Source organism: Agelaius tricolor, unplaced genomic scaffold (assembly GCF_023055355.1).
Source record: "Agelaius tricolor isolate 1412-34295 unplaced genomic scaffold, bAgeTri1.0.p SCAF_29, whole genome shotgun sequence".
In the NCBI taxonomy this organism is placed as follows: Eukaryota; Metazoa; Chordata; class Aves; order Passeriformes; family Icteridae; genus Agelaius; species Agelaius tricolor.
The window spans coordinates 4,499,235-4,519,501 of NW_027269289.1; the positions used below are offsets into that span (position 1 = coordinate 4,499,235).

Consider the following 20,267-nt stretch of genomic DNA (forward strand, 5'->3'; position numbering starts at 1 on the left):
TTCTTTGTTCTTAATCTACTTTTATATGTTGTCTGGGGATCTCTGCACAAACTACACTTCCAACAACATGGATCCCCAAAAGGGGGGATAAACACAGGCAAAACACATCATTAAGCAGGAGAGAGCAACAACTACAGAGGAACGAGCTCCATGTTAATCTTTCATTTCCTTCACAATTCTCTGTAGTTGAACACAGGACTTGAAAAACTGACACAAAGCAAAATACAGAAAATGGGTCCTTTCCACAGCACCTTCTTCCCCCTCTGCCAGCAAGCTGGGTAAATTCCCATTCCAGACATTTTAATTAAGCCTCATTTGCACAAACAACTTCAAAGCCAGTGCCAGTTTGTCTCATCCCTTTATCACCTCAACAGCAAAGCAAAGGCATGCCAGAAGAAAGGAGCAGCCATGCTCAGAGCTCTGAATGTCACCTGATGAATTTCACAGCCTGGTTCCTGGCGCTGGTCACAGCTGATGTGATGGGAAGGGCCTCACACCTGGAGCCCCCACTGCTCTCCACCATCAGAACAACACTGAGGAGTCGCTGGAACACACATCGGAGGGTCTGCAGAGAAACACACATTGAAGGGTCTGCAAAGAAACCCACACTGAAGGGTCTGCAAAGAAACCCACACTGAAGGGTCTGCAAAGAAACACACACTGAAGGGTCTGCAGAGAAACACACACTGAAGGGTCTGCAGAGAAACACACACTGAAGGGTCTGCAGAGAAACACACACTGAAGGGTCTGCAGAGAAACACACACTGAAGGGTCTGCAAAGAAGGGGTTATTGGCAGGCTCTGTTCCATGATGGCACTCCAGGGTCATGAAATAATTCTGAATCAAGCATAGAACCAAACAGCAGCACAGGTTAAAGCATGAATAAATATAATAAATATGAATATAATATAATATAATATAATATAATATAATATAATATATTTTTATAATTATATGACTATATAAATATAATAATAAAACCAGAACGACACTGAGGAGTCGCTGGAACACACATCGAAGGGTCTGCAAAGAAGGGCTGATTACAGGCTCTGTTCCATGGATAGGCACTCCAGGGTCATGAAATAATTCTGACTCAAGCTTAGAACCAAACTGCAGCACAGGTTAAAGCATGAATAAATACAATAAATATAAACATAATGAATATAATAAATATAACATAATTATATATTATAATATACATAATAAATAATAACACATAATATAATTATATAATAAATATAAATATAATAATAAAGCATGAAACCAGAACGACGCTGAGGAGTCGCTGGAACACACATCGAAGGGTCTGCAAAGAAGAGGTGACTGGCAGGCTCTGTTCCATGGATAGGCACTCCAGGGTCATGAAATAATTCTGAATCAAGCTTAGAACCAAACAGCAGCACAGGTTAAAGCATGACTCCAGCAGAGAAATTCCACGAGGACACTTTCTAAATACACACAACACTTTTCCTGGCTGTGATGTTCTCATGCAAGCTCAGCAAGGTCTCAGAAGGGCTTTCTGAAAGCATTAACAGCTGCCCTCCAAACAGGGCAAAGTGCTCCCTCCAAAGTCCCCTGTGGACTTTTCTTTTTCTGCCAGAAACATTTGGAGTTTGAGGAAACTCGCTGGGTTTTGCACAGGAGATGTCTTAAGCTAAATGTGTGTTTTGTACTTGAACGCTTGGAGTTGTCTCCCTTGAATGTTTTTGGGACCACAGCTTTCCTCATGATCCTGACATTCCCTGAGCAAGCAGGAGAGGCAGAGAAGATGAGGCAGGTCTGGCAAGGAGAGTGACTACACCTTGCTGTCACCACAAACGCCAACAGCTCTGCAAAGCTCATGCTGCACTGAGAAACCAAGGAGGCAGAAACACACAGGCTGCTGCAGCTGGGCTGGCACTCAGGAATAACCAGGCTGGTGTGCTCTCCAGGCTTTCCTGACTAGACAGCTGCTGATCCCCAGCCTGCAGGCTCAGAACCAGCCCAGGGGGCCACACAGGCTCCCAGACACAGCCTGGGCACACCCAACCTTCAGCAGCCCATGCAGAGCAGCAGCACTCAGGTAAGTGGGAGATGCCCCGCTCTGCTTGCCAATTTAAACAAGTACAGATGGGAATTTCTGGCAGAACTGGCTGCTCCACGATCCCAGAGTGTTCTGTGAAGAAGAACCAGCCCTGCTCAGCCTCACCGAGGGCACAGAGCTCTGCACAGCCCAGCCCCTCACACGCTGCCAGGCGGTGCTGCAGCTCCATCTAGCAGGGAATCACAGCATTCCAGGCAAAGGCAGCCACCTGGAACTCTCTTCTTTAAGGTTCAGAGACCCAATGTCACTGCAGATCTCCTTTGTTTTCAATTCATTTGCCATAAGAGTCAGCAGAGCACAGAATTCACTGCACACAAGTGCAGCAGCAAATAAGGACTGGGGTGGGAAAAACCATCTTTGCTCTGACCCAGCAAAGATGGCACAAAGAGGGAAACTGAAGTGAAAAGTAAAAACCATCCAAGCAAAAAGGACATGCTGAGAAGGAAAGAAGCAACCACTCCTTTTCCATGCTACTGTGAGGATGTTAAAGATTCTGTTTAACTTGTACCTTATCCTCTGTGCCATGGAGAGGGGAGCACAGTAAGTGAAGTCCGTAATAGGCCAGCTCAGGAATGTACTTGGCTTTATTAACATCCCTAAGGAAAGAAAGCAAAGAGATGTCTTCACCTCTCATCAGAGTAAATGTGACTGTTAAAAGAGCTCTTTGACTGTGAAACATTCAATATTCACAAGATGCTCTTTGCTGTCAGCACGTGGAACACATTCCAATTATCTTTATAAGAGAATTTGTCACTTTCATTTTTATACAAACAGGACAATAACACAAGCACTGATGGCTTTACTTGTTCAGACCATTTTATAAACACTAAGAATTATTGAGAATTTTTTGCTTACATGGCTGCTGAAAACTCGAACTCGTGGAGCACTGCCTCAAAGCTGGTCATCTCAACAAAGATCTGCAAGGGAAGAGAGCCAAGCTGAGCTCAGTGCCCTGAGGGGAGGCTGTGCAGGGCTCTGGATGTCTGGGGTCACACCACTGGGCTTAACTTTCAAACACCTCCCTTGAACAGAACAAAAGCAGAGCCCAAAGCCCAGAATCTCCCCTCAGGAACAAGTGGGGGCTGCCCCTGCATCCCTGGCAGTGCCCAGGCCCAGGCTGGACAAGGGCTTGGAGCAGCCTGGGACAGTGGAAGGTGTCCCTGCCATGGCAGGGCGTGGAACAAGATGAGATTTAAGGTCCCTTCCAACCCAAGCCCTTCTGATTCCAGGAACAAAACACTTGCAAGTGTTCAGTAGGAGAGGCAGACACAGGGCAGGCACCCTGCTCCCACATCTCCCCAGTTCCCATCAGGGACCAGGTGATGGAAGGCAGGGCTGCCACCTCCTCCATGTGGAGTGCTCTGCATCCCCAAAAAGTCTGGCTTAGGGGACAGAAGGCTCATCAAGCTGGATCATTCTTACCTGCACACAGTTCTGCATGCACTGAGGCTTTTCTTTCAGGGAGAACTTGGGCAGAAGCCTCAGGAAGTTTTTCAAGAGAAGGAAGATGGCGTTGCGGACTTGGAGAAGATCTTCTGTTGAGAAGTAAACATTCTCATCATCCTCTTCTTTCTCCTCTTCCAACGTCTCTTCCATCTGTATTGGCAGAAAAGAGAAACAGCTTGCCAACAATTTGCTTATAACTGGGGATTTGTATCTGAAGAAATTGCACAAATATCTTACACTGGAGCTGTCATTCCTGCATGGTTTCCCTTTCTTTCTGTTCCTTCTGGCATTGGGCTGAGAGCTTTGAGACTGTGCCTTCTTCCTTTTCTTCATCTCTTGAGGCCAGCATTTTGTCAGGGTGTGAAGGCATTTGTCAAACATCACTTGGTGGAACACCTGGTTGGCTATGCTGCCTGCCCAGAAAAGACAAACATCAGTCCTATTCCAGACAAGATACAGAGAACATCAAACCACCTGAGCATCATGTCCCACCCCTGGAAGTGCTCAGTGCCAGGCTGGAGCAACCTGGTCTAGTGGAAACTGTCCCTGCCCATGGAATGAGATGAGCTTTAAGGTTCCTCCCAGCCAAAATTAGTTTGTGGTTCTATGATCTCTCCACAGGTGCCCCAGAGCCTAAAAACGTTCAAGAGAAGAACAAAGAGCTGCCTGAAGTGCACCATGCTGATGCATCATCAGCAGTGACACATTCCAGGAGCACCACCAGCTGAATGACCCCTTCCAGCTCAGCTGCACCCTGGACATCAGCAAAACCTCAGGGCATGCTGGAATGCAAAGGGATCCAGCTGTGAACAAACCTGCTGGAAACACTCAGCTGCTGGTCATTCTAAACTGACATTTCTGCTTGCACAATCAAACCCATCCAGATGTGCTGCACAGTGAGATGCTCCCTGCTTACAGGAACAGGAATAAGCTCCTGCCTTGACTGTCAGAGCAGAGGGACCTGTGTGGTTCCAGCTCTGTGCACTCTCCTTTGTCACCTTGTCACAGGACACAGACCCGCTCTGGGGCACCAAACACCTCCGTGGCAGGGGTCCAGTGACACTGCTCAGCACTCACACCACGCTCAGCTCGTGAAACCCCTGAGGATTTCAGGGCCACCAAGCCAACATCGCCACTTGTTCCACCTGGAATTGTGACAAACCCGACCCCTCCTGACCTGTGCTGTCCCCAGGCATGAAGAGGAACATTTCAGGGCTCACCTGGGATCTCCAGCAGCAGCAGGTAGAGCCCAGCTGAGTGCAGAGCAAACACCCTCTGCTGTGTGTTGGCTCTTTTGTGCTGGCCCATGTGCACAAAGTGATGCAGCACGGCCACCAGGGCCTGGTGGGACAGGCTGCTCCCAGCAAACAAGGTCCAGACATTCTGAGGCAAAACAGGAATAGTCAGGAATCCCATAATAACATGGATGTCCACAACTAGCCATTATTCAGATTTTAACAGGTGCCACCATGACCAACTCCCTATGTGTTATCTGCTTTTAAAAGTGTTTTATTATTGTAATTATTTTATTACTGTAACTATTAATATCTATAGTATTTTAATTTTATTAATATTTATAATACATTAGTAATTAAATTAATAAATTAACATTAATAATTGTTAAAACATGCTTATTATCAATAATTATAATAACACTATGTATACTAAATATAATATATAGAATATAATAATATATAGTAATATATAATGTATATATAATATATATAATGTATATATAATGTATATAATGTATATGATATATAATGTAATGATATACATAATGTATATGATATATAATGTAATGTAATGTAATGCAATATAATATAATATAATGATTTAATACTGAGTTCTATTATTAAAATTTGGGAATAGCTTCCTTCTGAAGCATTGCAGCACACAGAGCAGGAATTGTTTGAATAGTTTGTGAATATTTTGCCAATTTCAAGGCAAGACGGATGTGAAAGAGAGAAAGGGAGAGTGGCTGGCTGTGCTCAGGGGATGTCACCTCTCTGCTCTCCTGGTCCCCGGCAGCAAAGGGCGCCAGAGCGCTGTACAGGCGGGTGAAGGTGTCGAGCCCATCGGCCGTGATCTCCTCCGCTACCCAGCGATCCAGAGGCTCGGTCTCCGTGAAATCCAGATCCCACACCGTGTCCACCCACACTGAGAGAAATAAAAAAATAAAAAAAAACCCAAAAAAAAGTGTTTATAAGTGCCAGGGGTGAGATTTCTCCGAAACGCGTTTCACCCAAAATAAGGCTCCAAAATAAGCACGGACTGCCCAAAATCCAGCGGGACACGGGCGGGCCGAGGGCGACGCTGTCAGTGCCAGGAGCTCCCAATGCCTGGGGTCAGCCGCACCCCCGTGACCGGGGAGAGCCACCGGAACCGGGACCGAGACCGGGGGACCGGGACTGACACCGGGACAAAGAGACAGGGGGACCGGGACTGACACCGGGACCGGGACTAAAACCGGGACCAGGATAGAGACAGAGGGACCGGGACAGAGAGACAGAACGGGAGAGCGACAGAGACCGGCACCGGGACAGAGAGACCGGGACACAGACTGACACCAAGACTGGGACCAGGACAGAGACCCGGACGGAAACAGAGGCAGGACCGGGAGAGGGAACAGAAACCGAGATGGACAGCGGGACAGAGAGACAGAACGGGACAGAGACGGACAGCGGGACAGAGAGACAGAACGGGACAGAGAGACAGAACAGGACAGAGAAGGACAGCGGGACAGAGACCGGGACCGGAATAGAGACCTGGACCGGGACCGAAACAGAGACCAGAACAGACACAGAGAGACTGGGACAGAGAGCGGGACCAGGAAACAGAGAGACCGAGAGACAGAACGACCAAGACCGGAAAAGAGGTCGGGCAACTGGCCCCGGCCCCGGTCCTAACCCCGGCCCCGCTCCCGGTCCTAACCCGATCCCAATCCTAATCCTAATTCCAATCCCGATCCCGCTCCCGGCCCGCACCTGCAGCCAGCTCCGGCAGCCGCCACCCGCCGAGCGCGCTCCGCAGCCGCTCCGCCGCCATCGCGCCGCCGCCGCCCGCCTTCGAACGCGCCAATGGCGAGCGCGGGGCGGCGCGGGCCAATCGCGGCGGGCGCCGCTGCCCCGGAAGGAGCGGGGCGGGCGCGGCCGGGCCGGGGCGTAGCTGCGCGGTGCGCGGTGCGCGGTGCGCGGTGCGCGGTGCGCGGTGCGCGGTGCGCGGTGCGCGGTGCGCGGTGCGCGGTGCGCGGTGCGCGGTGCGCGGTGCGCGGTGCGCGGTGCGCGGTGCGCGGTGCGCGGTGCGCGGTGCGCGGTGCGCGGGTCCCGCCGCCGCCGCCCCGGCAGCGCTGCCGCATTGCGGCCCCCCCGCGCCGCCGCCGCCGCTGCTGCCGCCGCCGCCGCCGCCCCGGCTCCTTCCCCGGCGTCGCCGCCGCCGCCCCGCGCAGCCCCGCCCCGGCCGCGATCCGCCAGCGGGGCCGCGGGGTCCGGCCGCGCCGGCCCGCGCCGCATCCCGGGACCATGAGCTTCTTCGGGTTCGGGCAGAGCCCGGAGCTGGAGCTGGTGCTGAGCGACGCCGAGAGCCGGCGGCGGGTGGAGCACAAGACGGAGGAAGGCAAGAAGGAGAAATACTTCCTCTTCTATGACGGCGAGACCGTGTCGGGCAGGGTGGTCCTCACCCTCAAGAACCCCAACAAGCGGCTGGAGCACCAGGGCATCAAAGTGGAGTTCATCGGGCAGATCGGTGAGCGGGGCGGCCTGCGGGCCTGGGCTCCCTTCCTGATGGCCCTCGTGGGTGCCGGGAGCAGCGCTGCACCGCACGGGGATGGATCCTGCTGCTGCCGGGGTCCGGGGGCTATCACTGCATCCCACAGGTGCCAAGGGTCTGGGGAGCAGTGCTGGACCCCATGGTACTGAGATCCCTGCGGGTGCCAGGGATCCAGAGAGCATTGCTGGTGCTGAGTGTCCAGGGAGCATCACTGCATCCCATGGTAACCCGCTGGTACCGGGGCTCTGGGGGCATTGATGTGCCCCGTGGCACTGACTGGGGGTACTGGTACTGGGGGTATTGCTGTGCCCGTGGCACTGGGATCCCACTGGTACTGGGGGTATTGCTGTGCCCATGGCACTGGGATCCCACTGGTACTGGGGGTATTGCTGTGCCCATGGCACTGGGATCCCACTGGTACTGGGGGTATTGCTGTGCCCATGGCACTGGGATCCCACTGGTACTGGGGGTATTGCTGTGCCCATGGCACTGGGATCCCACTGGTACTGGGGGTATTGCTGTGCCCATGGCACTGGGATCCCACTGGTACTGGGGATATTGCTGTGCCCATGGCACTGGGATCCCACTGGTACTGGGGGTATTGCTGTGCCCATGGCAGTGAGATCCCACTGTTACTGGGGATATTGCTGTGCCCCATGGCACTGGGATCCCACTGGTACTGGGGGTATTGCTGTGCCCCATGGCACTGGGATCCTGCTGGTGTTGAGCAGGTTCCTCTCACTCCTGGCTGCACGCAGCATTCCCACAGCTGCTGGACATTATTCCACCCTCCGAGCTGGGCAGCCTGGCCTGTTCTCCAGGCTTGAGCCCTGGCAGAAGGAAGGGCATTCCAGTCCTTTTCCAGGTCATTGTTCTCCTGTCCTAATTTCTCTCTTCTGCTCGGTCACCAGTTTCAGCTCCGAGCTGGGCGTGCTTTGGTTCCGTCCTGCAGCTGCAGGTCAGCCCAGACCTGCTGCCCAGGCTGGCTGTTCCTGCTCCAGGAGCTACCTGCCCACTTCCCTCGTGTGCCTGCTGATCCTCTTAGGGATGCTGAGGGTGCTGATGGGGTGGGTTTTGTCCTTACATCCCTTTAACCTGCGTGGATCCCCTTTCCTGAGGCTTGCAGGCTCACCTTGGCTGAACCCACCTTCTCCTCCACACACCCCTGCACGGTTGGTTGGGTGACTTCAAGTTGTTCAAAACTTGTGGTTATCTGTGCGTGTAAGCAATTCAGGTTTAATATTTCCTGCTTTCGAAGGGGAAAGGCAGCTGCCACACCCACTCCTCCATCGGAGCAGAGCTGTCCTTGCTCCACAGATATGCCTTGAGCCCCACAAGCCAAAATAACTTCAGGATGTTCCTTCCCATGGCTGCGTGCGAGGCCTCACATCTGTGGCTCTCTGTGCTTGGCTCTAAACCCCAAAATCACTACTGGAGCCAAGGGCCTGCAGCCTTTGCATTGCAAATTGTGTGGTGAGGGAACATGAGCAGATTTCCCACCCAGCCCCATGCTGCTGTTTGAGTTTTATTGGCTTTGCTTGTGCCTGACTCTGGATTTTGGAAGGGAAGGGATGATGATTTGTAAATGATGGAGTGTAGGTGAGGCTGTTCACCAGGAGCCAGGGTATGAGCTCCTATTGATACGGTTCCCAATGGAAGTTAAGCATGAACTTTGTTTCCTGCTGCACTGTCTCTGCTGTGCTGCCTTGCCTGCAACTCATTCCCTGTTCTGGAAGACTTTTGAGCCATGCCTGCCTGGGATTACTGCTTTGTATGCACATTATTGCCCAAGCAGGGTGTGTTACAGCCACTGTGGCTGCACGTCAGTCCTTATGCCCCTCAGGCCTTTTTGATAAATCACTGAAGTTTGTTCCACTAATTGCATTTCTCAATGCTTTCCATCTTGTATTCTGACTTCTTGCTGCCACAAGGTCAGCGTGGAGGTGAGGCAGTTTAACAGGCAGGGGGACTGGGATGTGAAGGAGGGATGTTTTGCAGGGAAGACGCTCCAGAGCAGGTACCAGAGGCCAGACTGTGAGTGCTGGGTCCTGCCTGCTCTCAAGTCAGCCCAGAACCCATTCCAGATGGTTTCACTCTGGTGGCTGTGGCCTGAGCAAGCCACTGAAATGTTGGCAGGTTATTTTCTTTGGAAGTCTGGAAACCTTATAGCTCTGAAAACCTGAAATTACAGCTTATACCTGTTTGACAGGCTGGAGTGTGGGAAACATCACTCTGCTAAAGGCTGCAGGGTGCCAAACATGACCTTCTGAGGTAGCACAGAACTCAGTGCACTGACATCTGCCTCCCCTTGCTTTTTTGATTTGTGCCTTCTGCATCGTGTGTCACGATGGTCTGGGCTGATTCCTCCATTTCTGTGGCTGGTTCCTCTTTTTTCTCTTGGCACGTGGCTTCTCCCTGTCACATCAGCAAGCACTTTCCTCTCAGTGGACACACAAATTCAGTGCACAGAGAGAGGCTGGGTTATTTATGTCACCTGCCCAGCCTAAAGGGCTTGGTGACATTTGCTGTTGTGCGTAAGTGAGGGGAGCTCTAGTGCCAAAATTTCCATTAGAGAGATAAGGTGAGCAAAGGGCTGTGAGGAACAGGCATCACTTAAAAGCTGGAATCTCATTGTGCATCTCAAGGAGGGCTGAACTGCAGTTCCTGAGCACCTCTGATACCTCTCAGAAGCCTCCTCTGCACAGTTTAGTGCTGACACTGAGCTTGTGTGAGTGTGATTGTGTGATGACTTAGGTTTTTGTTTCCTCATGTAAGCAGAAAGGCTTTGCCTTGCAGAAGGACTGTGTGGGTGTGCTGTAGGCACAGGCTCACACACAGGGCTGGGAAGGGCAGGTTTCATTGATGGGTTTGGGTAATCCCAAGCTGTTCATGCAAATTGCAGAGATTGAAGGGTTTTGTTGCTTTGTCTTGAGGCTGAAAACTCAGTGGAGGTGCGGAGGATTGCTTTCATTAAATGAGGAAAGCTGTAGTTTCCTGCTGATGTGGGAGGGTTGTGGGGAAGAGCAAGGCAGTGCTGGTCACTTGAGCTGGTTTGAGCAGTGCTTCCAGAGGTGAGAGCTTTCCCTCAGCATGCTCACATGGCCAGGAATGTGTTACCCATGGGCTGGAGGGTTCAGCTGCCTCCCCACACACTGGCTGCTTGTGCAGCAGGATCAACATTGTCATTTATTCCCTGCTGCAGCTCAAGGCCACTCAGGCTCTTTGCTGCCCAAGGATAAGCAGGAGCAGTTGGAATCATCGTGTCCCCTTGGTTTTGCTCTGTCACTGGCTGTTCCAGACAAGCAGTGGGGGCTTTTCCTCACAGGGGCAATGCCTTTGGCCTGGAATACAGTGCAGAAGATTATGGGAAGGGTTTTTGCATGAGCTACAGATATTTAATATTGACAATAGGCGACTCGTGCCTCCCCAAGGCAAGTTCTTGATTAATTGTAGTAAAGGAGATTGTGTGGACCTTTTCCTTCCTGTTTCAGGGAGGAAAGCTGTGGCCTGCACCTGGCTCTGATGGAGAGCAGGGAACAAGTGCAGCTCCCCTGGTAGGTTCTGTGAATGGTGTTGAAGGAAGGAGTGACCTGGACAAGAGAGTTGCTGAAAATCTCCTGTGTCATGTGGGGTTCAGCTTAACCTGGATTTCCATTTTCCTAGAGCTCTACTATGACCGAGGGAACCACCACGAGTTCGTGTCCCTGGTGAAGGACCTGGCCCGGCCTGGGGAGTTCACTCAATCACAAACGTTTGACTTTGAGTTCACACATGTGGAGAAACCTTACGAGTCCTACACGGGGCAGAATGTGAAGCTAAGGTGAGTCCCCTGCTCTGGCTGAGCCCAGTTCTGCTCTCTGTGAGTGCTGATACTCCCTCTGATGATGCAGAACTCCAAATTAATTTTAGTGCCTGAGTTGTAAAAAGGCTGCCTTTGAGGTCTTTATTTTACAAGCATGCATCAGGCTCTTTATGGAACTTGTTTTTCCCCTTTGAGTGACAAGAGAAATCAGCCCCTTTTGAATCAAATACTTGCTAATTTATTTGATAATTCAAAAATTCAAAATAAACTGTTTGGTTTAGTCTCCAGTGGGGATATTTTTGCTGTAATCAGTCTTGTCAACTTTAATTGTGCTCTGTATGCAAACAGATGCTTTGCTGGTGCCTTGTTCATATGTTAGAAATGATATTTCACATCAAGGCACTCAATCGACTCTAAATCCTTTCACTGCCTTCAAAGTGGGGGTTGGAAAAGTCTGAGATGTGCACTGGGAGGTGTGCCTGTGCAGCCTGATGTAATCTTGCAAAAGGGCAGTGGTTTGAACATGTGCAGGCTGTTCCTCAGAGCCCCAAAACGGGGCTTAGGTAACTCAGGCTCGCAAATGCTTGGGAGCTGAGAGGATTCTGCTTTTCCATCTGAAAATTCCCTTCTGGATCTGAAAATTCCCTTCTGCCTTTTCCAGTGTGGGGTGTTGGCTGCTCCAGGGGCAGGTATATGTAAAGAGCTGGGGGCTCTTTTACTGTGGGTTTATTTTGTTCAGACCTGGGCTAAAAGGGCAATGGAACAGCAAATGACATGGGAAGAGGAGCTTCCTTGCTCTTCTGCTTCCTTGTGGCAATTCTTTGGTTTCCTGCTTATTTCATCCCTTTGGACATTTCCCATTCCCTGCTCTTGAAATGCTGGCCCTCCTCTCAGCTGTGCATGAGCTGAGCTGAGCACCTCACCTTGCCAAGGAGAAAGCTCCAAGCTTCAGTGGGAAAAAGGAACTTTCTCAGTGGATCTGCTGAGTTGATGACACGTTTTATTCAGATTTGCATTGAAATGCATTTCAGCTCTTTACATGGATCTGTGTCCTAAGGATAGTGCAGCCCAAGCCCCCCTAGGGCTGTGCCTGCTGTGACCCTGGTGGCAAGGGACTGTCTGTGGTGGTGTTCACAGGACAAGGGAAGAGATGAGAATCTTGACTCCAGGTTTCAGAAGGCTGATTTATTATTTTACGATATATATGATATTAAAAGAAAATGATATATTCAAACTACACTAAAGAAAGAGAAAGGATTTCTTATTTTATGGTGTATATTGTATTAAAAGAAAACGATATATTAAAACTACACTAAAGAAAGAGAAAGGATTTCATCAGAAGGCTAGCAAAGAAAGGAATGGAATGATAAAATCTTGTGATTGACCAGAGAGTCTGAGCCAGCTGGGCTGTGATTGGCCGTTAATTAGAAACAACCACATGAGCCCAATCCCAGATGCACCTGTTGCATTCCACAGCAGCAGATAACCATTGTTTGCATTTTGTTCCTGAGGCCTCTCAGCTTCTCAGGAGAAAAGATCCTAAGGAAAGGATTTTTCATGAGCTATGTCCATGACAACTGTCCCTGCAGGTATTTCCTCCGTGCCACCGTGAGCCGCAGGCTGAACGATGTGGTGAAGGAGATGGACATCGTTGTGCACACTCTGAGCACCTACCCCGAGCTCAACTCCTCCATCAAGATGGAAGTGGGCATTGAGGACTGCCTGCACATCGAGTTCGAGTACAACAAGTCCAAGTGAGTGGCTCAGGCCCCACCTGCTGGGGTTTCCTCAAAGGAATTCCATGCTCATGTGATTTATTGAAAAAAATATGGATATTGATCTAGCACTGATATCCAACTGTGAGGGACAAAAACTCTCAAACAGTTTAGAGTTAGAAAGTGTTTGTTTATTGTGGGATAGCTCCCAAATACACAGCACAATTTACAGGTGATTACAGAGCCCTTTTATCTGTACAGGTATTGAATACCCAAAATACAAATGCATGTTCATAACTTTGGTACATCCCATTCCCAATATGGATATTGATCTAGTACCAATATCCAAAAACTCTCTGACAGTTTAGAGTTAGAAAGTGTTTGTTTATTGTGGGATAGCTCCCAAATACAAACCTCAATTGACAGGTGATTACAGAGCCCTTTTATCTGTACAAGTATTGAATATCCAAAATACAAATGCATGTTCATAACTTTGGTACATCCCATTCCCCATTCTGTATGGTAATTAGTTCAAAAGTCATTAAGCATGGTAATTAGTTCAAAAGCCATTAAGCATGTGCAGTTTGTTCCTTGAAATGGGTCACTGGTCCCTTTTATGGGGAGGGGTCCCAAATGAGGAAGTAAATGAAGTCTTCCTCATTCTGGCCTTTCTACCCTTTCAATGCAAATCTGACAAATGAACCCTTGGTAGAACTCCCATTCCTGTCTTCAATTGGTTTCAGAACAGAGGAGGCCACAATTGTCTTATGCTCCTCAAAGCCATTTATCAGTTTCTGTATTCTTCATTATAAACCCAGCTAACCCAGCATTGTGTTGATAAACAATCAATTATTAGTTAACTGCTAACTCTTAACTTCATCAAGGCCTACCCATTGATTTTAATTAACTCCAATAAAGCTTATCTCTAACTAAAATCTTAGCTCCTCTAAAATCCCTAAATTCCTCAAAGTTTGTGTCTCACACGTGCTCCAGACAGGCTGGAGGCAGCTCAGATCCTCCCTGCTCCATGGGTTCCTCTCCTTTTCTCATATTTCTGGGTCAGGGAGTGGGAAGCAATGGCTGTGGCTCACTGAGCCTGGAGCACAGCATGAAATTCTTGCTGTAGCTTCCCACTCCCTGTATCCTGATCAGTATTTCCAGGTGTCTCCAAAAGGCAATGGTTGCTCCTTTCCAGGCAATACAGCTGAAGTAGAAATTAACTCTAGCAAAGAAGTTAGGAAGAGCTCTTTTAAATTACCCTTAGTGCATCCTTCCCAGCTGGTGCTGGCAAATCTCCCTGCAAGTGGTGGCTGGACTCAGTGATCTCAGAGGTCTTTTCCAACCTAAATGATTCAGTGATTTGGGTTGGTTTTAATTGAGGTAAAATACTGATTTTGGAGCCTTTGCTCTTCAAGGGGTTTCTTGCAGATATTCAGCCTGAAGCAAAGTATTTAATTTATATGCTGGTGCTAAATGTTCTTGTGGGTTTCCAAAAGAGCAGAGGATGGAAATAAAGGGCTGGTTGCTGGTGGGGGTGGTTGATTTGCCATCTGCTGGGGATGAGAGCAAAGTGCCTGCCCAGCAAGTTCCTGCACGTCAGCCTGAGCCCTGCTCTGCTGATCTCAAAGGCTTTGATCCTGGTGTTCCCTCCCCTCTCGTGCCAGGTACCATCTAAAAGATGTGATTGTGGGGAAGATCTACTTCCTGCTGGTGCGGATCAAGATCAAGCACATGGAGATTGACATCATCAAGAGGGAGACAACGGGCACGGGGCCCAACGTGTACCACGAGAACGACACCATAGCCAAGTACGAGATCATGGATGGGGCACCTGTGAGAGGTGAGAGGGCACAGCAACCCCCAGCACTGCTCTCCTGGAGGATTTTGGGGTGGGAATATGACTCTTGAAGTATGTTCTGTGTGCTCAGCATCCCGTTCCACTGTTGTGGGTTCAGAGCAGGGGATTGATCTGATCCCCTTCCCTCTCCAGTGTGATGAGGGGTCACTAAGACAGGATCATAATTCTTTCTGATGGAGCAGTGGCAGAACCAGCTATAAACTCACAGTTGGCATGGGCCAGCAGCTGGCATTGCTGCAGCTCAGAGCAGAGGTGGTGTTGTCCTTGCTCTGTGCCAATCTCCTGTGCCAGTGTTCCTTTGCCCAGCAGAGTCACCTGCTAGAGAAAATGTCACCTTACTCATTTTTTCCTGCAGTGCTGTCTTGATGCAGGTCCCAAAAGAGTCCTGTGCTGTTAGAGTGGAGCTGGAATAGCTGTCAGCAAGGGCAGGATCTGGCTGAGCACCGTGCATGCTGGTTTCTGGAGGGAGTTGAGGTCTTCTAGCTCATGTTAGTCCACTTGTGGAAGCGGTGACAAAGGTTGTGGCCGTGTGAGTTTGTGTTTTGCTGCTGCTCTCCTGGTTTCTCTCTGCATCCTGTCTGTGCTGAGAGCTCTGTGCCCTTTCCAGGGGAGTCCATTCCCATCAGGCTCTTTCTGGCTGGCTATGAGCTGACTCCAACCATGAGGGACATCAACAAGAAGTTCTCTGTGCGTTATTACCTCAACCTGGTGCTGATTGATGAGGAGGAGAGGCGCTACTTCAAACAGCAGGTGAGAACCAGAGCTGCTGTTCTCTTTGGACCTGTGCATGGTGATGGGGATGCTTTTACAAGGACCTGCTGGGAATTTGGGATTCAGCAAGTGGAAAGATAGTCTAGAAGAATTCCATTTTGGGATTCATCACATGGAAAGATGATCTAGAAGAATGTCCATGCAGGTCAGATGTGTGTGGTGGTGAGGAGGAGTCTGCAAAGTGCCTGCCTGGGATATCTTTTCTGCTCTGTGGTGGAGCTCCTGTGCTTCACCTTAGCAGTGGCACTAGGACAGAGGAGCTGTGGATGTCCTCTGTGTGCCCAGACCCAGGGAGGAGCTTCCTACCCGAATTTCAGGCAGGCTGCACTGCCAGGTGGATCCTGGCTGTGGGTGGGACACCGAGCCTGGTTCAGCCTGGGGGGCTGGGTGGGGCAGCAGAAGGGTCTCAGCAGAAGGGTCTAGCAGAAGGTCTCTCTCAGCAGAGGGTCCTAGCAGAAGGTCTCAGCAGAAGGTCCCAGCAGAAGGTCTCTCTCAGCAGAAGGTCTCTCTCAGCAGAGGGTCCTAGCAGAAGGTCTCAGCAGAAGGTCTCAGCAGAAGGTCTCAGCAGAAGGTCCCTCTCAGCAGAAGGTCTCTCTCAGCAGAAGGTCTCAGCAGAAGGTCCCAGCAGAAGGTCTCTCTCAGTAGAAGGTCCCAGCAGAAGGTCTCTCTCAGCAGAGGGTCCTAGCAGGTCTCTCTCAGCAGAAGGTCCTAGCAGAAGGTCTTAGCAGAGGGTCTCAGTAGAAGGTCCCAGCAGAAGGTCTCAGCAGAGGGTCCTAGCAGAAGGTCTCTCTCAGCAGAAGGTCTCTCTCAGCAGAAGGTCCCAGCAGAAGGTCCCAGCAGAAGGTCTCTCTCAGCAGAGGGTCCTAGCAGAAGGTCTCAGCAGAGGGTCTCAGCAGAAGGTCCTAGCAGAAGGTCTCTCTCAGCAGAAGGTCCTAGCAGAAGGTCTCAGCAGAAGGTGTCAGCAGAGGGTCTCTCTCAGCAGAGGGTCTCAGCAGAGGGTCTCTCTCAGCAGAGGGTCCCAGCAGAAGGTCTCAGGAGCCCTGACAAGCCTTTGCTGTGTCCCTGCAGGAGGTGGTGCTGTGGAGGAAAGGGGACATCGTGAGGAAGAGCATGTCCCACCAGGCGGCCATCGCGTCGCAGCGCTTCGAGGGCAGCTCCTCGCACGGCGAGGCCAAGGCCCCCGGGCAGCCCGCGGACAACAACGGCCGCCAGTGAGGCCGGGGGGCGCCGGGACCCCCCAGCACCGCGGGGCACCAGGGACCTCACCGAGTAAACCCGGATTGGACTGCATTCCTTCCTTCCTTCGGAGGACTGGCGGGGTGGGACGGGGCGGGAGGGCTCGGCCAGCTGCAGCGGAGGCGCCGTGGCACTGCCCAGTCCATCCATTCCTTGGGGGCCGTGGCTGCTTGGAGGCCATGCCCGAGCTCCTGATCTCCTCCTGGTCTCCTCTGTGTCCCGAGAGCTCCCAGGGGCTGTGGGGAAGGAGAGAGCGAGGGGAGGCCCAGGCTGCCGTGTGCAGGGTGCTTTGGGGTGTGCAGGATGGATGTTTGCCTTGCCTTTTGGAAATCTTGCCTGGTGATGAGCTGGATGGAGGTCCCAGCAGAAGGAGCTAGAGGAGGGATCAGAGACTGGTGTGACCTGCTGGAAACCTTGTGGTGTCATCCCCTCGCTGCTTCCCCTTCTTCCTCTTCGTGCTGGCGTTGGATTCCTTGCCTCAAGCAGCTGGATGCTGGAGGTGACTCAGCCCTGGGACTGCCACCCAGCCACGTGGAGCACGGGCTGTGTCCCACCAGGAGCTGGGGCTGGTAGGAGGGAGTGAGATGTGGCTGCAGGAGGAGGTGCCATGGCGTGGGCAGAGCGGTGACGGTCCCAGTGCTCATGGGTGGGCAACAAAGTGGGGCCAGGAAGGCTCCTGGCCACGAGCTGTGCCTTCCTTCTCTTGTCCTGAGATCCACACTCGGCTGCTGCTCTCGTGCAGGTGCTGCTGCAGGGAGGTGTGGAGAGCAGCTCTGGAGCTCCTGGGGGCTCTCCTGTGGGTGGGTTTGTGCTGCCCACGCTGCCCTGCCTGTGTCTGTGTCCTGGGGACAGAGCAGGCTGTGTGTGGGGATGGACAGCAGTGTGGGGACGCGTGCATGCGGTCTGGTTTGCTGAGGTTTGCTGCCTCGTGCCTGCAGGATGAGGGTTAGCGGGGACAGAAGGGGGATGCAGTTGTTGTGGGGGGCTCAAACAGGCCAGTGTGGGCTGCTGGAAGGAGCCAAGCAGCACCTGGAAGGGTGGCAGAGCTCTGATTCCAGAGACACATTCCTGAGGCCTGAGCTGAAGTCACCAGCGAGGTCTGAGAGCATGCAGTGAGCTGAGAACCTGAATGTGGGTTTTCTTTTTTTTTAAATAAGCTGCTTTTAGCCTTCAGCTAAGTAGACTCATGAGCACATTCCCAGAAGGAAGTCACTCCTCCATTAAAAATCAGATGTGGCTTTGTAGACTTGATTGACTGAGTTTGGAGGCTGTCCCTCCTGTTCAAGCAGGTGGTGACACCTCCTACCCCAGGGAGAGACCAGCCTGCACCAAGTGCTGGGATATGAGCTCTGTCAAGTGGGATTTGTCTGGATTTCCCTGAATTTGTGGCTTGTTAGTTTGTCCAGCTTCCTTTTGGCTCTGGAATCAAGTTCCTCTGTCCTACAGCTGAGTGTGGAGCGGGTGTCTGGGCAATGGAAGTGTCTGCTGTGTTCAGTGGAACGGTGCTGGTGGAGGGAGTGGGGCTGGGGTGGGAAGGGGGAGCTTTTTCTGTAATGACAGCTACTGTATTCCAGTGATAAATGTGTGTTTCTGCTTGCCAAAGTCAGTTATCTTTTCCTCACCACGTGTAAGGTTGTGGTTTGTAGTAGAGCTGGCCAGTCATGCTCTGTAGAGGACACTGATGCTCTCCTCTCTGCTCAGTGCTTGTGTCACCCCCTGGTTCTGCTGTGCCCCACTGAGGACCTGGCTTGCTTGTCCCCCCACGGGGAGTCTGTGCCATGGGCTGGGCCCTGCCTTCCCAAGGCTGGGGCAAAACCTCCCTGCAAACAACAATCAGCCTGCTGTGCCAGGGCAGGGCTGGGCACCTCTGCCATGGCAGGGACCCTGGGTGGCACTTGGGACACTCCTCCCTCCCTCCCTCCTTCCCTGGGGGGAGCTGGCTGTGCTGCAGCCAGGCACAATCCTTGAGGGACAAGCGAGGCTCCTTTGGGAGCTCTTGGGGATAGCAAAGTGTTCTAAGGGGAACTGAGCACAGCAGTGCCCTTACAATCTTCTTCAGCTTTCCTTCAGCTCCCTCCTTGCCTTTATTCCTTTATTCCTTTATTCCTTTTTTCCTTTATTCCTTTACTCCTTTACTCCTTTATTCCCCTGGATTGTAGGCCATGTAGAAGGAAAGAAACCCCCTGGATGGAGATGTCTCTGCATTCCAGGAGTGGTTTTTTCCTGCCTGACTGGGTGTGAGATCATTGCCTGGCTCTAAGGAGGTGGCTGTTCAACATCTGCTCATCCCTCCTTGAGGGTTCCTTTGGAAAAGGTGCATGAGCCTGTACATTGATTGAGCCTGTGCATTGATTGAGCCTGGACATTGATTGAGCCTGGACATTGATTGAGCCTATACATTCAGTTGGGGGATTTTTTCCTACCCCATGTCCCTGTGTGTGGAACCAGGATTCAGAAGTGACCCCCGTTTTTACTGAATCTGAAGGACCATTTCCAGCCTGTTAGCACTGGGCCCTGTGTTTGTGTGGGGTGGAGCAGATGTGCTGAGCATCCTTCGAGAGAAGCTGGGCTCACTGCAGGACAAGGCACTCCAGAGCAGTGTTCTGTTAGCATGTCCAGGGGCACTCCTGTCCCCCTGAGCTGGTGGTTCTGTGCTATACTTGGCTCATTCCCTCCCTCCCAGGCTGATGGGAGTGGGCAAGTACCAAACCAAGCAGTGCAAGTTGTAATTAAGCCTCTGCTGTGTTTACATGTTTCTTAATTCGTCGTCTTTTCAATGGCTGTATTTTAAAACTTGGGTTTTTTTGTCTCTCCAATTAAAAAGAGCCAGCCCTGGCTGTCAAATGCTGTGCATGAGTTTGTCTGATGTTTTGTATTGGGTTGGGTTGGGGTTTTTTTCTGTGGTATGGAGAGATTTTTCTTTAAAAGTGCCACAGTGTGCAGCTCTCAAACATGCTGGAGGAGTTTGTCCTTTGTTATCTTTATAAATCCTTGGTCTTTCTTTAAGCTGTGTCACTGCTTGGCAGCTGTGCTGGTGGAGGACCCATGTGGCTTAAAAATTAGCAGGCTGGCTTTATTTTCTTCCATTTCCCTGATGTCAGAACTAAAATAACGTGGGAACTTTTGTACCTGCAGGAAGTTCACTGTGATCTGCTTTGTGTATCCATCTCCAGAGAGACTGTTTACAACAGCATGCACTGACAGGAGGAGGGGGAAAGGCTTCAAAGTGACAGAAAATAGTTTAGATGGGATGCTGGGGAGAAATTCCTCCTGATTGTGTGGCTGCCACATCCCTGGAAGTGTCCAAAGCCAGGCTGGACAGAGCTTGGAGCACCCTGGGATAGTGGAAAATGTCCCTGCCCAAGGCAAGGGGTGGAATGAGATGATTTTAAGGCCTCTTCCAGCCCAGGCTATTCAATGACTTGAAATTTTCTGGTTCTAGACAGAACTCAGGGATTCCTTCCTGCAGAAAAATGTCCCTCTGCAGTACATAGAGCTGCACTAGACCCCAAACTAAACAAAGAAGATGTACCTGTTTCTTCCTCATGAGATGAATTGCAGATTTTCCTACTACTTAAACCCAAGTAG

General features: G+C 51.1%; 2 protein-coding genes across 7 annotated transcripts in view; one reads left to right on the forward strand and one right to left on the reverse strand.

The window, feature by feature from the left end:
* NCAPD3 (non-SMC condensin II complex subunit D3) overlaps window positions 1–6,729 on the reverse strand; it is a 40,725-nt gene extending 33,996 nt beyond the window's left edge. For 2 of the 6 annotated variants that reach the window (XM_071449738.1, XM_071449737.1), the window contains exons 1-8: window positions 6,517–6,727; window positions 5,535–5,689; window positions 4,750–4,912; window positions 3,767–3,938; window positions 3,506–3,679; window positions 2,939–3,000; window positions 2,592–2,679; window positions 432–565 (exon numbers count right to left, since the gene is read on the reverse strand). In XM_071449738.1, coding sequence (XP_071305839.1) covers window positions 432–565; window positions 2,592–2,679; window positions 2,939–3,000; window positions 3,506–3,679; window positions 3,767–3,910 — 602 coding nt within the window. In that variant the 5' untranslated portion in view covers window positions 3,911–3,938; window positions 4,750–4,912; window positions 5,535–5,689; window positions 6,517–6,727. Of the gene's footprint in view, window positions 1–431; window positions 566–2,591; window positions 2,680–2,938; window positions 3,001–3,505; window positions 3,680–3,766; window positions 3,943–4,749; window positions 4,913–5,534; window positions 5,690–6,516 lie in introns of those variants that run through there. The other 4 variants (XM_071449739.1, XM_071449740.1, XM_071449741.1 and 1 more) reach the window with 4 other exon arrangements.
* Window positions 6,730–6,920: 191 nt separating this feature from the next.
* VPS26B (VPS26 retromer complex component B) lies at window positions 6,921–19,528 on the forward strand. Its single transcript, XM_071449745.1, has 6 exons — window positions 6,921–7,273; window positions 10,961–11,117; window positions 12,689–12,853; window positions 14,479–14,654; window positions 15,280–15,422; window positions 16,512–19,528. Exons 1-6 carry the CDS (start codon window positions 7,051–7,053, stop codon window positions 16,656–16,658), a joined length of 1,011 nt encoding a protein of 336 aa, XP_071305846.1. The 5' UTR covers window positions 6,921–7,050; the 3' UTR covers window positions 16,659–19,528.
* The last annotated feature ends 739 nt before the right edge of the window (window positions 19,529–20,267 follow it).

Coding starts and splice junctions, on each gene's coding strand:
- VPS26B (XM_071449745.1), top strand. CDS start 7,051: ATGAGCTTCTTCGGGTTCGGGCAGAGCCCGGAGCTGGAGCTGGTGCTG. Junction 7,274..10,960: donor GGAGTTCATCGGGCAGATCG/GTGAGCGGGGCG, acceptor CCATTTTCCTAG/AGCTCTACTATGACCGAGGG. Junction 11,118..12,688: donor GGGCAGAATGTGAAGCTAAG/GTGAGTCCCCTG, acceptor CTGTCCCTGCAG/GTATTTCCTCCGTGCCACCG.